The 15955-nt window shown below is 44.4% G+C and overlaps 1 protein-coding gene across 1 annotated transcript in view; it reads right to left on the bottom strand.

Moving 5' to 3' along the window:
• Window positions 1-4531: 4531 nt before the first annotated feature.
• Window positions 4532-15955, bottom strand: part of LOC119402435 (26S proteasome non-ATPase regulatory subunit 13) — a gene marked incomplete in the record, with an annotated part of 91213 nt that continues 79789 nt past the window's right edge. Inside the window, 1 exon segment of the mRNA XM_037669589.2 lies at window positions 4532-4769. Coding sequence (XP_037525517.1) covers window positions 4671-4769 — 99 coding nt within the window.

Genomic DNA, 15955 nt, shown 5'->3' with positions numbered 1-15955 from the left:
TGTCCGGGTGTCCAGGTGACGACAGGAACGGAGGTGGCGGTTGTAGCCCCGAAATACTCATCGTGGAGGACGACAGGAACGAAGTCTCAGATGAGGGTCAAGCCGGTAGCACATGGTTTGGTGAATCCTCGTCGCCAATATATATATGTTATATCGTGCATAATAATTATGACAGCATTAGCGAAGACATCACTGTTTATTCCATCTTCTTCCTTCTCCCTGAGGCGACCGCCGAGCGCGTGCCATCTCACAGCGCTGTGAACACTGTCGATCAAAAAGCAAATATTACGCATATCTGAGGGGCAACATCAATACGCAAGTATTAGGTGGTGTGTTCCTTTACTAGAAAATACATAGATGCGTTAATTCTAAAGACCCTAGTGTTCCTTAGGCTGCGCTGAAGGCCAGCAGAAAAAAAAAAAACAGCCGGCAGAAGACTATCGTCTTTCGACGACATTTGCAGCGAAGCACGCAGATAGGCGGCCAATTTTTTGTAAGACTGTAGTCGTGAAGGGCTGTCATTAGGAGCGAGCCATGTCTTGGAAAGCAAAAGCACATCGAATTTTAAAGCTAAGGAACCGAGGAACATGCTGAGATCGGAAACTTTATTTTTGATACTGCGCACATTCAAATGCAAAGCACTGTTGTGTCTTCCAATACGCGTAACCGCTTTGTTAAAACTGTTTGCATCATGGTATTGACAACTGTCAAATAACGGCATTTCGCATCAGACTACCAATTCAGAGTGCCAGTTTGATACCTAGCGGCACATCTTTTCCAAATCATCGCGTTCAGCAATTCTCAGCAACTCCAATGATTCCGCTTTCGTGGCAAAAGTTTTTCCATTGCGCGTCCACACGTACTTCCATCCAACGCCACGCTTCTTAGCTATGGCAGCACCTAGGAGCTGTTTCCCAAACTGCGTTAGGTTTTCATTGGCAAATATAGGATCGGTTGACTGGAAACCAATTTTGTGAGCAGAAAGACACGCCCTCTTGGCTTTAGCCAAGACGGCATTTCGTTTCTTCCGGCGAACAAATCGTACAATGATATTCTTCACATCAGGATGTTTAGTTCCCATTCTGTGACAAACATCAATATCTGTGGAAGTGATGGGTTCCCTGACTGCTGAACAAATATTCTGGACTACTTCGGAAGGGTCACCTTCATTAGGCATGCCCTTGATTTCAAGGTTGTTTGCTCTGGTATATGTCTCCAAGTCCTCAACTTTCATGCGTAATTTCTTCGTTTCCATCACAAGAATATTGTTTGTTTTTCACGCATCTGCGAGTTCTTTTTGCAACGATCTTATCTCTTCGGTGAGCGGCTTAATGTCATCACAGACTGCACTACAATAGTCCACGCTTTCTTTAAAATCGCGAAGTTCTTTTCGTATCTCTCGCTGAAATACGTCCAGTTCCTTATTCATCCCTCAACAAGACAACAGCAACCAGACACAACGTATGCAATGGTGCTTGGCAGCAGTGCTAGCAATAATAGAATTTAGGTGCATTAGTGAAATTCTCCCCTGCGTACAGAGAAAACTTAGCGACGTGAAGCTTGCGAGCACTGCTGCCGAACTGCTGTCAGAGCGGAAATTTCCTGGCTTATAAAGTGCAATAGAGTGAACTTAGGCGTGTTGGTTAAGCATGATGAACCACACAGCGCGAGTAAACGGGGACACAGGAAGGGAACACACACAGCGCTGACTTACAACAAAATTTATTGAAGCAACATTTCACATATATACAGGGGATCAGCCAACCACTGCGCATGTCATAGCAGATAACTTTCTAATCAACTTGGAAAAGCCGAACGGAGAAATTGCAATTCTTTATCTGATAAAAATATCGACGGCGAACTAACACATTTGTCACCCAACCTTTGAATTATTTCTGCTTCAATTATTTCTCGGACATATTTATTTCTATGTTTACAAACCACGTCAGCTTCCTGAAAGACTGGTTTGCACGTGCAGTCATTACAGTGCAGAGCGAGAAGGCCTCCCTGTCCTTTCGTGACATTGCTGGCATGCTCACGGAACCTTTCATTGATACATCGGCCCGTTTGGCCGATGTAATGTTTACCACAACTTAGCGGTATAGAATAAACTACGCCTACTGCGCAGTCTTGAAAAGGCGCTCGGTGTTTCTTTGCGCAAGAAACTTCTTCATCGATAGCTCTGTCTGGTTGAGTTAACCTACACAAAGAGGCCAACTTAAGCGGGGCAGAGAATGCAGTTGGAACATGTGACTTCTGAGCGATTCGTTTGAGATTGTTTGCCACCTTATGAATGTAAGGAATGACCACTTTCTTCTTCGTGTTACTTGGTCGCGCCTCAGGTAGTCGCACCAGTTTTTTGAGTAGTCCTTCAGCTACTGAAATTTGCAAATGCATCGGATAGCCCGCTAGAGATAAGCGCTCAGATTGGAGCTGCACTGCTCGTGTTCTAGGGACTCGTCATCCACGCAGGTGCAATTCGTTCCGCAGCCGTTATTTGCAATAAAGCCTCACGTGAACCATTTTCCAAGCTGCACAGATAGCCCTCGAAATACAAAAAAAAGAAAAAACAAAACACGTGACCAGCGCGCACATATATATATATATATATATATAAATATATAGGAGAGGAAGTCACAGTGAAAAACATAACATTTATTCTGAGCTTTCGGCAGGGGACCGGCCTTTATCAAAGATGACATTATGACGTTGCGTTGGGGTTTAAGTACAGATTGTCGCAACACAGACACAGATGCATACCTCGTCTCGATTCGTTGGAACGGGACAAGGGGAGGGGCCAGAACAACAGCAAAAAAAGAAAAAGAAAAGAAAGTGAGAGACGGAGAGACATACATACTGACATAGTGTCGCAATTTGTTAGAACTTGACAAGAGGCGGAGTCAGAACACACAAATATATATATATATATATATATATATATATATATATGCAAATATATATAACAAATATATTGCCCTGGAAGCAGGCAACCACATCTTCGACTATCACTTGCCCGCACAGCTTGTTCAGCAGGTTCGGCATTCCGCACACCCTTGTTTCAGATAATGGAACGCCGTTCACTAGTCAAGAGTTTGCCAATTTTGTGAATAAGAACAACATAACTCGCCTGCGCACGGCTGTGTTTCATCCCCAGTCGAATGGCCTTGCAGAGAGAGCTGTTCGAACCGTGAAAGGTGGGCTGAAGAAGATTAACCAGGGCCGATTAGAAGATTGCCTTTGCAGACTACTCTTCAATTACCGAAGAACACCCCTCGCATCGAGCAATTCTTCTTCGGAGCTTCTCCTGGGCTACCAAATTCAGTATCGCCTGGACATGTGCTTTCCTCCCTTGCCTGCAGGATGATAGAGTAAATCACGAGTGGACCCTGGCACCGGACACGAATGTTTACATCCGCATTTTTGGCAAGGGTGAAAAGTGGAAGAGCGGTACGGTAAAGTCAGCCGATGGAGCTAGGGTGGTCGAGATGCCAGAGGGCCTTGTTCGGAGATATGTGGATCAAGTTCACACAAGGAGAGACTCGGATGAACCCCAAAGTGACAGAGAAGGGTAAGTGTGCCTATATCGACAACTACGCAATAAACTTCCGGATCACGGCCAAACTTAACGGCAGAACTCCGTGAGCCACCACCCCAGGTGCAGTCATCATCCCCAACCCAAGACCAGGGAACCTACAGTGACCACGGAACTCTGGTGCTCAACACGACAGTGGCAAACTGTGCAGTCTCTCCAGTATTATTGATGGGGAAGTGTAACTGAAGTGTAACCCTAATCGGTTCTTGGCTCAGCTATAGCCAAAGCTTCTATCTCTTGTTTCACTTACCTTGTTTCCCTTTCCCTCTTTTGCTTTCTGTCTTTATATTTCAACGTACACTGATAATAACCGCCCATTCTACCAGCTTGTCAGCTTGTGTCTACTTCACTTGTGCCAAAGCGCAGCAATCGACTAGCGATGTAATACTTTTGATCAGCTGAGCATGGGGGATACCATAAAACAAATCTTCAATGTCAGTGCTGAAGGCAGAGCACCTTTCTAGCTTATGCACTTTCAGCTGGTTCACGATTTCGATGGAACTGGACACAATAAAAGGATTGTTGAACTTCAATGTGTCCAGGTGAACCTGAAGATAACCTGAAAGGACATGCAACCATGTTCCGCGCTCAGAAACTATAGCCCTGAAGGGGATATCGGGCTTAAGTGTCTTCACCGTGTAGAAGACATCCAGTGGTGAACCCTTGCACTTGTCGACTCTTTCGGTGACAGAATCCAGGTTGAACCCTTTAAAAAGTTTTATGGCCTCCTGTTTCACCTTAGCCGGTTCTTCTAGAACTTGGACAAAGTTCTTTAACTAAGTTGCACTTGCCTTCGCCCTGAGGGAGAGTGACCAAGAAGCCTTCCTTGACCGCGCGATGCTAGGTAATAAACTACTGGTTTTAGGTTCAACTGCCTACAGGCGCCTTTCTCTTCCCTCGCCAACACTTCAGCACATTCAGAAAGACCTGAATTCTTCGGGGAGCACCTGAGAAATTCTCCGTCATGAGTGCATGCTCTCCAGTAACGATGCAAATTTAAGTGCCCAGGTTTACTCGTGCAAGCACACAAATGCTACATAAATGGACAATCTAGCCATTCATTTTTTATTTGCGCGTCCTAAATCGAGATGATCTCGTGTGCCTTGGTCTCCAGAAGCTTCTCCATAGATGCAACATCTGCATTCCATGCATCAAGCCGTTTCTTCATGCCAGCAATCTGTGCACAATAAAAAAGACGTCCACATAAGGAACTTTTTTCAAGTCAATAAACTAGCATACACAACTTCAAAGCTGCTGGAAAGGAAGACTAAGTGGAAACTACATCGCCTGTGGTACTCAATTGTACTCATATGCAATACTCACATAGGAAAGAAGATGACATTTGAGGGCTCGTTTTTATTTGTTAGACACAATATTAATGAGAACTAACAGACGATAATGCCAATAAAAGTATAGGGGATGTAATTTGCAGTAATTAGGATATAAATGTGAAGAAAGTGAAGTGGACGACAAGATAACTTGCCGACGGCAGGGACTGAACCTCCGACCTTCGTATAACGCGTCCGATGCTCTACCACTGAGCTACGGTGGTGGTAGCGCTGGTGGTTGCGGCTCGCTGCCATGGTTGCGATCGGCGCTGACCAACACTTTTAGGTGTAAATGCACATATATACCCCTTAATGTGGATGACCGCCGCCGTCGCAGTGGTCGAGCATCGGACGTGTGCAGTGATGCTTATGCTCGCAGAGCATAAGCATCACTGCACTAAGATACTGGCCGTCCTTTGTAGAGACAGTGGAAGCGTACCTGTGTAGGATGATACGGATCTAGGAAAAAGGTATGACGCTAGGAGGATATGAAGCGAAGGAAAAAAGCAAGTTAAAACAGGAAATTGTAGAAGCAGCAGAGAATTCTGCGTTGAAGGAAAGTTTTTGTGTACCCAAATGCAACAATTTTAGATGGCTCACCTGTCTTCCTTCTTTGCTTATGCAGGGTGATAGCTGTTAAATTATTAGTTGTATTGAAATCTCTATCTATACTTTTATTCAGTATTTTGTTTTTTTCTACAATCATGTACTGAAGCACGTATTGATGCTTGTTCTTTAGTAGTAAACGACAGTTCAAGTACAGTGCTTGTGTTTGTCCATGGCGGGTTTCAATGTATGCTGCCATATCCCATCATGACTAACCAATTACACTGAAACCTCGATATAACGAACACGGATATAACGAAATATCGGTTATAACGAAGTAAATGAAGAAGTCTTGCAATACATTCAGTGTTAAGAATATACGCTTATAGCGAATTTTCGGATATAACGAAGTTATTTTCGTGTAGGATGTAACTGGTATAAAGAGGTTTGAGTGTAGCCCCACAGAACGATATGGGCAGGTATGTGTTCATTTCAACTAGCCTAGTTTTACAACAAAACACCAAGTACACAAACTCTGAGGAAAGTTCACGTGTGTGTACCATAAACACAACTAAACTAGTTTGACAATTTCTTAGCAAAAGTGGCTTTCTTCAAGCATATTGTCACAGTATAAAGCCACTGGTACAATTTCAATGTGCAGCAGTGCTACAAGTGAGCAGGACGTGTTGGAATGCCAGCACATTGTTATTATACTTGTTGTTTCAACGTGGCACCACTCGTGCCACCCTGAAAAATATAACGTAAGAATGGCTCCCTGGGCATATTGGTTCAGCATATACTGAAGTGTAAGGAGTGATGATGGCAATGTACCGAGGGAAAGTCGTACGCACATAGGGAATGTATGCTGCTGCTGCTGTTGTGCCTTACATGCCCTGAGAAAGGTTGAACAATATGTCGGGCAGCAGTGTCACTTTCCTGGCTGCACAGTGAGGGCATGTTTGTGTAGCTGGCCGAACTACACTGCCTCAAGGCACTGCTCCACCTTCACTCGTAACAAGTGTACCAAAAGAGAAGAGCGTGGAAGTTTTGGTGTACAACTGGCGATTTTCCGGACATGCTCGAAAATTCGAACACTTTCGAGGCACTGTCACCAGCCTCAGAAACGTCCATATATATGAACATCTGAAATTTCGGACGCTGAAACTCTTCGGTGTCCGATTTTTCGGACTTTCTGCCCATATTGCAGGTACGAAAGGCATTAATTGAAGCCCCCACCTCTGCCAAGTCTATCATCTCGTAGATTTGAACCAGCGCTTTCTCGCCAGACGACCTGTTTGCAACAGATGCAGAATCAGAAAGTCAGCTTTGCCGCAATGCCGAAGTGTTATGGGGTGAAGCAGACCAAAAACTTAAAGGGGTCAAGAACCAATCCTCGCGCTTGGCGTGAAAAACACCCTGGAACGAGTCGAACCCTTGCCAGGAATTTATAGCTGAAAGAATTTTTCAAAAAGCTAAAGTAGGACCGGAGATATAGCGCTCGCTATATTTACCCTCTCAACTCCCTCTCAACTCGCTTCATTCCGGAGGAGAGAGGGAGTGCCATTCGAGGTGCCCCACCCAGTGCATTACTACGTCACCTCGCTTCAATGTTGCGTGGTTTCCTTTCCACGTAACTTGGCGTGTCTAAATGGCATAATCGGCGCGGTCTGGTGAGATCTATCGCGCCTGGGTTGTAAGCGCTGACGCGATCTATTTGCATTGATACTTTCGTTACTTCGCTTCGTGACTTTGCTTATGTCGTTTTTCTATCAAATCAAATTAAATTAAACTAAAAGGAAAAGCCGGCAAGCCCTCGATGTAGCCGATTGGCACGGCATGTACAGGCTATTTCACACTTAGGGGAAAACTCGGAGTGCATTGCAGCGTGCTTCGAGATTTCCCCTAAGTGTCAAACAGCCTGTACACTCAGTATACGCTTTTAGATAACGAACTGGCCAAGGCGGCTTGCCTCAACACACGGAATAAAATCTGGTGCGGAGAAAACGCGACGGAAAAAAAAAGCGATTCTTTTTTTTTAAGCGGCCGCTGTGAACGGGAGGAAACGAGATAAAATGCCCTTCGACCTTCGGACGGCTGCAGCCCGCCTGCTCGTCGGCGAGAGTGAGGAAATCGGACAATCAGACGCGTTGCAATATAAGTGAGATTTGAGAAAGCGTCGCGACGTATGCGCGTGCGAAGGAAAAAAAAAAAGCAGAAAAGAAAGAAATGCGAGAAGAGTCGTTTTAGGCTGGCCCCAGCAGCGTGCGGGATGCCCCAAGCAAAGCCGTCATGGGATTATCTCGGCCTTGTGTTTTGTGCCTGCTATCGCCGCTGGACGTGAAATGCGTGGTTTGATGACAGTGCAATATGCCTTACTGCGGGTGGGATATGGTGTGACAATATCGCGGCGACTCCAGCGAGCCTGCCGCTGTGTATATTACCAAGCAGATGATGGGCACACTGCGTTCGCGGTACCATCGCGAACACAATAGTAAGTAATACTTATGTTTCCTCCGTTCGTGCGTCCTTACCGTCGCTCGGGCAGCTGCATAGGTGTCGTTCTGCACGTTGCGTCGCGTGAAAAGTGCAATGCAAAATCGAAAAAAAAAGAAAGAAAAGTCATTAAGCCCACATAGCGACGATGTGTAATGCGTGTTTAGAAACTCCTGTGAATACAGCACATGCTTCCAATGGCCAGCCAATCAATGCGCGAGTGCAGCTTGAAAAAAGATGTTTGTACAACACAATTTTCTTCCTTGCGATAAAGCATAAATGAAGCAGAGTGCTTTCAAGAAGTATACACTAAAGCAAAAAAAAAAAAAGCCGCTATTATCACGCTGTCATTTGATGAAATGTGCACCGAGGCCAAATTTGTTTTCTGTTTATGCTGTTTTCATGCTTGGTTTGCTTGCAATGTTTTGGTCCTCAGTTTCGATGTTAATTTGTGCGCGTTGCATGTGGCATAATCGTCACATAATTATGACCATATGATGAAACATAATTATGGCCATATGATGTGACAGACATCTGCTAAGTGAGTGCGTGTTGTGAAGAACATGCATTTTATGGTATTGTCACTTCATTAGGCACATATCAGCACTGGAACTTTCCAGGGTTACATATGCATACAGTGGAACTTCGATTATACGACTTTCAGGGGACCGCGCAAAATCATCGTATAATCCGGGCGTCGTATAATCGAAAAACCGAGAATATAGGCAGTGACGGTCATTGTTGCCCCACAACAGCGGGCACATAATGCCTAAGAAAGTCCGCGGCACAAACCTACGCTGCTCCGAGGAACGTAGATTAAATTAATTGAAAAAATGACAACCACGCATTTTATCGGAGGTGTGAACGAACCTTTATTTCTCACCTTTTAAAAAATCTGTGATTTTCTTCTGAGAGTTTGCCCAGCCACGACGCATCAGCTTTCTTTCGATAGCTGCAACATCAGGCAGCAAGTCGCCGATCTCGTCGTGTGCGCAAGCAAACCGCCGAATGTGGTCGACGTAGCACAACACGTCCGCCTAAGTCGGAACAGACGCGCTAGCCGCTGCAGCGTCATCAATCTCTTCCTCGTCGGAAGTTCCCGCAGTGTCGGGACGCACAGTTTCGATAATGTCATCCAGTGACACTTCACTGCACACTGCAACGTCGTCGTCGGCACCAACATAGTCCGCGAAAGATCCAGGCAGCTCCAGGCTGCCGAACTCTGGTTCGTCGTCAACAGGCACTGCAGCTTCACTGGTAGAACAAGCACCACTTCTATTAAAGCCGCAGTGCCTGAAGGAGTTGGCGATGGTTTCTAGCGTGACTGCGTCCCATGCACTAGCAATGTAGTGCATTGCATCAAGCACAGAAAGCTTCTTATCCAACTGCTTGCGTTCCATGCCCGCCAGCCGACGCTGCACCAGGAACTTCCGATATTTCTGTTTCATGCACTTGATGACGCAAGCGTCAAGTGGCTGCCGCAGCGCAATGCAACTGTCTCAGCCTTCTCCTTCAAAATTGCGCCATCCACGGCAATTCCTGAACTGCGGGCCTGACGCAACCTCTCAACAAGGGCCTTCTCCATGGCAGCATATTTGCCATCTTTCGCAGCCTTCCTGTTCAGGCGGAACTTTGCCGCATTTAATAGGATGCTGTCCTTCTTCGCGAGGATCGTTTTCAGCGACGACTCGGGAAATGTTCGGGTCGCGGGCAATGCTGGCCTTTGTTGCTCCGTTCCGCTTCTCCGCCTCCTCGATTATGCGAAGCTTTTGTCCGAGCGTCAGCGGTTTTCGGTTCCGCGACATTGCGAGACGCAGCACTCGCAACCAAGAATTCGAAAGCTTCCTTGCACACCAATGTCCGAACACAGAAAATTTTGCACGTGGACACAGCAGCTGCGGCACAGCACAACCAACCGATGAGGCAAACACGTGAAGGAATGGCTGAATGGCAGCGCGGCAGTAGGCCTATTCGATTTGCAAGCTTCGACCAATCGCGAGCGGCTAAAACGCCCCAGCCCTCTGGTAGCTAGACAGCGGCGAGTTCCGGTTCCCGCGGCTGTCGCAAACGTTGACTCAACAATCGCCGTTCAACACGTCCGGTATAACGACGCGAAATCTAGTGAAACTTATCGCATACTAGAAAGCAAGCTCGAAATTATCTGCCATGTTATCTGCTCACAACGGTCACTACAAAACCACCCAAAAGAAGAGAGAGAGAAAAAAAAAAGGCGACAACGGAAGTGCGCAGTGCAATGTGACAAAACGAATGCGCTCCAGCTGGCTCCGGCCAACGTTGGCTCTGGCTAGCTATGGCCGACCGCATGTCAAAAAATTGAAGAGGCCCTGTGGTGGCAGCGCGGATACGAACTCGGTTCCTCAGTTTCCCGACTTTTTTCGCCTGGACGCAGTGTGTTTGCGTGCCAGCCCGTGTCATCGTAGGTCTTTTTTTTTTCTCGGACAGTCCAGCGAAGCGTCCTACGAGGCGGGGCCGGCGTAAAATTGCGTCGTACAATTGAGGTTTTTAATACATTATTTCTATGGGGGTCTTGCTGGGACCCAGCCAATTCGTCGTAAAATGCGGGTCGTCGCAGGACCGGGGGACGTATAATCGAAGTTCCACTGTATTTATAGCCTTTAGGAGGTGTGTTATTTGTGCAAAGCTATTTTAATCCCATTGGTATATGTCAGTTGAACCTGTTGAACCACCTTGTTGAATCACCTTGTTTTTTCCCTCTCGTTATTTTGTACTGAATTATGTTGCCATAGTGTTTATGATTTATTGTAGGGTATGTGCGCAAAGCTCGAATGAACACAGGAAAAAACAATGTAGACAGAAGGAGCGCAAACTATCATCTGATTTATTCATTCTTGAAATAGCTTATATAAGCTTCTTCAAACGTCACAAGAAAAGTGGAGAAGGAGAGAAAGCAAACAAATCATGCCCACCTCATGTCAAGCAAAACCTGCGCAAGAAAACCTCCGAGCTTTGCGCACATACCCTACAATAAGTCATGCACCAACTCGCCCAACAAGAAGTTCTTCTAAGTGTTTATGATCTGTACACAGTATTCTCACTGTTGACACAATTTCTGACAAGGTGAAAATGCTGGTATTGTGTCCAGGTCTTCTTTTGTCCTCATTACAAGTACACTGTTAATTTTTGCCATGAATCAATACCAAGTCGCCCAATATTCAGTCCTAAACAGAGCAGCTGCGGTTGATCAAGAATCTAGTGTCAACGTGTTTAAATACAAAGTGAACCTCACTAACATTCACACCCATTTACACTATAATGCTAACTTGACTGACATCGAAATCTACCCAAATGGTGGTACACAGGACAAGAGTAACACTTCTCGTGTTGTTTGGCATTTCTTTACCTTCGTGTATTTTTTGCCCAGTGTACTTGAAAAGTTTACAAGGAACTACTTAGCAGCCTCACAATTTTGCATTTGTTTCATGTTTTGTTAAGGGGAGATGCGGGTCGAAAAACGCGAGTTTTCTAAAAAATTATCGATTTTTTGGTTTCACCTGTTTTGTTAAGATTAGTACCTCTACTGTTCTGAAAAAAAATATCAATGTCGAGACTCAACTGGAAATGCTTTAAAATTGCGTCTAAAGAGCACAAGGTGGCTGTCCAAAGGCCGAAAGTGTGTCATCTTCGAGCACCTTGCCGCTGATAATGTGCCGCTGCTCGCCATTGTCGACCGCATGAGGCGAAGAACCGAGCCTCACTCTTCAAATAATGACGGTTTCCCGCGCTGCTGCAGCGCAAGAAATAATAAAGAGAAGCACGCTTTTGCCGCCTTTTTCGAGCGCCGCGACTGGCTTTAAATCACGTGGTACGGATCGGGAGCCGCCATTGGCCGCTGCGCGCCTGTGTGTGCTGTGAAGCCTACTTGCAGGATCCGTGTCTCGTCCAGCAGTGCAGCTGAACAACGCTTTTCTCGAGTGCTTATCCGTTATGGATGAAGAAAGCCGTAGGAAGCGCGGTCACCGGTCTGTGAAGTTTCACGCGACGCACAAATTTCGAGGACGCCAGCGCAAATCAAAGCCGAACAGTCAAACCACGAAAAGATCGTCTGCTGCCGCAAGGCATAGTGGCAGTGACGCCGATGCGTCTGACGAGTTTGCCGCGGCATTCGAATATGTGAGTGCCTCCCAGAAAAAGATCGGACTCTTCGAAGACGAAGAAAAATCACAGGACGACGAGTCTTCGTTGATTGCTGATATGACAGCACTGAACATGTTGGTTTAATCGAGGGCACTCCAGTTTTGAAAGTGTTCTGGAAGAGCCTAGCGTGCTCCCGCCTCATGATCTGGTTGCTCTTGGCACATCATGGGACAGCACACGCCAGAAAAAAATGTCTTGAAAACTAACAGGAGAAGCAAGGGCTCGTCGGCGTTCGCTGAAGAAAAAAATCTCTTGTCGAGGAGTCAGCTCGAAAGAGCCGTGAGGGCCAAACCTATGGTGCTGGCGCATTTTAATGGCAGTGGCCACTACAAGGAGGATTGTTCTTTCTTGTGTACAAATTTCGTCGCATTCAATGACATCTTTGATAAATAAACCTGCAATTTTGACTTTAAAACTCGTTTTTCTCAAAACACAAATTTTGCCATTTTTGTCAATGTGCCCCTCCTTTTTCGGGTACTTCTGGTGCTCAGATCTGCATGAAATTTTTCCCAAATTTTTTCCAAAGTACGAGAAATGCAATTATCTTGTTTAAGTTTCAATATTCTTATTATATAATAAAAAAGTTATGTAAACTTTTACTAGGGTAGGAGAAATATGAACTTCCCACGTTAAAATTTTTCACGTCTAGTACATATTTTGTATGGACTTCCTAATTAGTTATTTGCATTCCACACTTTATTTGAAACATTATGAACTATCAATTGTAAAAAATTATTGAAGTTTAGGTCTGAAAAGAGGGGGGGCAAAAGGCTTAAGTTTTTCACTTTGTCATGTTGCAGAACTAAAAGTATGCAACTTGCTAGAAAACTAATTATATATTTGAAATCAGCATAAAAAGTTCTATAAGCAGCTCAAGTTTCATTGCTCTAGGGTGAATATTAAAGAAAAAGTGTCTTCGAGTAGCATCTCTTCTTAAAAGGTCTGCAATAATAATATCCTACCGGATTTCCTAAAAAATAATCCACAGAGATTTTGGAATCACTTTCGTGCACGTAATACTTTGACGCCAGAACGGCCTCATGATGAAAATGTTGTCCAAGCTGATGCATTCAACCAGTATTTTCAATATGTATACACTACAGATAATGGGTTCCTTCCCTTAATTGTTTCAACAGGTTACAGCATTGGCCCACTTGCGATATCTGACTCGGGAATCTTTAACCTTCTTCTTGGATTAGACGCGAAAAAATCTAGTGGCCCTGACAATATTCCAAACGAATTCCTAAAGCGATACGCAGAATGGTGCAGCAGATACCTTGGCATTATATATCGCATTTCACTTTCAACTGCACGTGTGTCAAATGACTGGAGGCAAGCAAAGGTGATACCAATTCATAAATCAGGCGACACAAACTCTCCTTCAAACTACCGACCCATTTCTCTTACCAGTACATCATGCAAGATCCTAGAGCATATAATTTGAAAACACCTGACAGTAAATCTGGATACTATCGCCTAGCCAGCACGGTTTTAGACGCGGGATGTCAACAGTAACGCAATTAACGGAAGTTGTTCACGACCTCGCACGGACGATTGACGATCGCGGTCAAACAGATATTATATTCCTAGACTTCAGCAAAGTGTTTGATCACGTGTGTCACAACAAGTTAATTGCAAAACTAGAGGCAATAATTGGTGCTGGAAGCATTTCAGCTTGGATCGGCGATTTTTTATCCCAGCGTTCACAATTTGTTTATCTCGATGAAGCGTCATCCGATATTATTCCCATCTCATCTGGTGTACCACAGGGCTCGGTCTTAGGGCCCTTACTGCTTTTAATTTATATTAATGACATCGTCACTAACACTGAATGCAACATAAAACTTTTCGCGGATGACTGCATTATCTATAAAGAAATAATGTGTTACGAAGACCACCTCACCCTAAGCAGACAACTTAATGTGATAAATACCTGGTGTGAACAATGGCAAATGTCTATCAACACTAGCAAATCTGTGTCAATGACGGTGACAAGAAAGAAGAACCCATCAGAACTTACTCACTTAGTGACACTAAACCAGCTAAAGTTCATCAACACAAATACCTTGGGCTGACTCTTACATCCGACCTCAGGTGGAACATACACATTGCCAACATCTCCTCAAAAGCCACCCGTAAGTTGTTCTTTCTTAAAAGGTCCGTGAAGTCTACTGCCACCCATATCAAACTCTTCAGCTATACAACCTTTGCGCGGCCAGTACTACAATACGCTAACACTGTTTGGTTCCCTCACAATATCAGTAACATAAATCAACTAGAAAAAGTTCAAAGAAAAGCGATACGGTTTATTCGTAACAAATACAAACGTACTGACTCGCCCACTGAACTTCTGGCATCATCCGGTGTAGACACACTGAGAGTTAGGGCAAATCAAGCTCGTTTAAAATTTATGCATAACCTTCTGCACAACCGCTTCAACATAAATTCTTCAAATTACATCAACTTCTCTAGGTCCCGGATATCACGTAATAAACACGACAAAACGTTAGATGAATGCTTTTGCAACCCCAACACATTTAAATACTCATTTTTTCCTACTGCAGTTAGGGAGTGGAACCGCCTTGACCCAACAATAGCAAGCATTGAATCACTGTCAACCTTTTGTTATGCGATAGAAAATAAGCCCTAACCATGAAAAAAAAAAGTTTTATGTTTATGCAATGTGTTCTTTTGTTGTCTGCATGACTTTTTTTTTATGTTGCATTAGATTGTATATTAAGTTTCACTGTTGAGTTGTAAATATTAATGCTGTATTAGAGATAACAACATTTCTATGTATGAAACGCAATTGTACTCTGCAATATGTGTAATATGTTCATGCTCACGTTGTTATTTGTATGCCCACCTGCCTTGGTCTCGAAGTGAGACTGGCAGTATTGAAAATAAATAAAATAAATATAGTGAAGTGCGAGTCCTTGGCGAGAAATTCATTTTTATGGACACAAAAGGCTCAATGAACTTCTTTGTTGTATCATTTTCAGGAAGACATTCCTGGCAAAGCAGCAAGAGTTGCTTGCCCACTGCTTGTGTACGAGACAGTGTATTGTGGGAACACTCCACTGTGCCTCACTGTACACTATCTCAAACATTTCTTACATCTCACAGCATTTGGGCAAATACTGGGATTGATGCAGAGTGTTATGCATGATACTGCGTGCAACCTTTCCAGTAGTATGTGCGTTCGAAAATTTCGCATTGTTCAAAAGAACACTTAGTGGAACCGGCTTTATTCAGCAAACTTTATCCTAAAATAGACAGTTGGGTGAGTTGATGTGTATTCATAGTTAAAGAAAGTGTGGAAAAAAAACCCCACAGCACAGGGAAATGAGAATGAAAGGCACAGGACGATGCGCTACTAGCAACTGAAGTTTAATGCAAACCACAGAAAGATATACACTCACAGTATGAAAGAACTACAAAATTAAAGAATCACAGAGTCGCAGAAAGAGTAAAAACAAGCCTAAGAAGCCAAGCCCGTGTTAAACTTCGGTTGCTAGTACCACGTCATCCTGTCCCCTTCATTTCTATGTGTGTTGTGGTTTTCTTTTCCCATTTTAACTATGAACTTAAGTCCTGACTGCTTTGCAGCCTCTATAAGTGCGTGGTCAAATTTCATTCAACCTCATGGCACATCAAGTACTAGGATCCAATGTGCCAAGCCATCAGCCACTATTTACAGTCAACGTCCGATTTTTCGGACTCCCTAGGGACTGCGAAAGCATCCGAAAAATCGGGCAGTCCGGAAAAACGAATTCATGCTTTTTTTATTCCGCTTGAGCGATCGAATCGCCACAGCCAC

Source organism: Rhipicephalus sanguineus, chromosome 8 (genome assembly GCF_013339695.2).
Source record: "Rhipicephalus sanguineus isolate Rsan-2018 chromosome 8, BIME_Rsan_1.4, whole genome shotgun sequence".
Lineage (NCBI taxonomy): Eukaryota > Metazoa > Arthropoda > Arachnida > Ixodida > Ixodidae > Rhipicephalus > Rhipicephalus sanguineus.
This window is presented reverse-complemented; position numbering and strand designations above follow the sequence as displayed.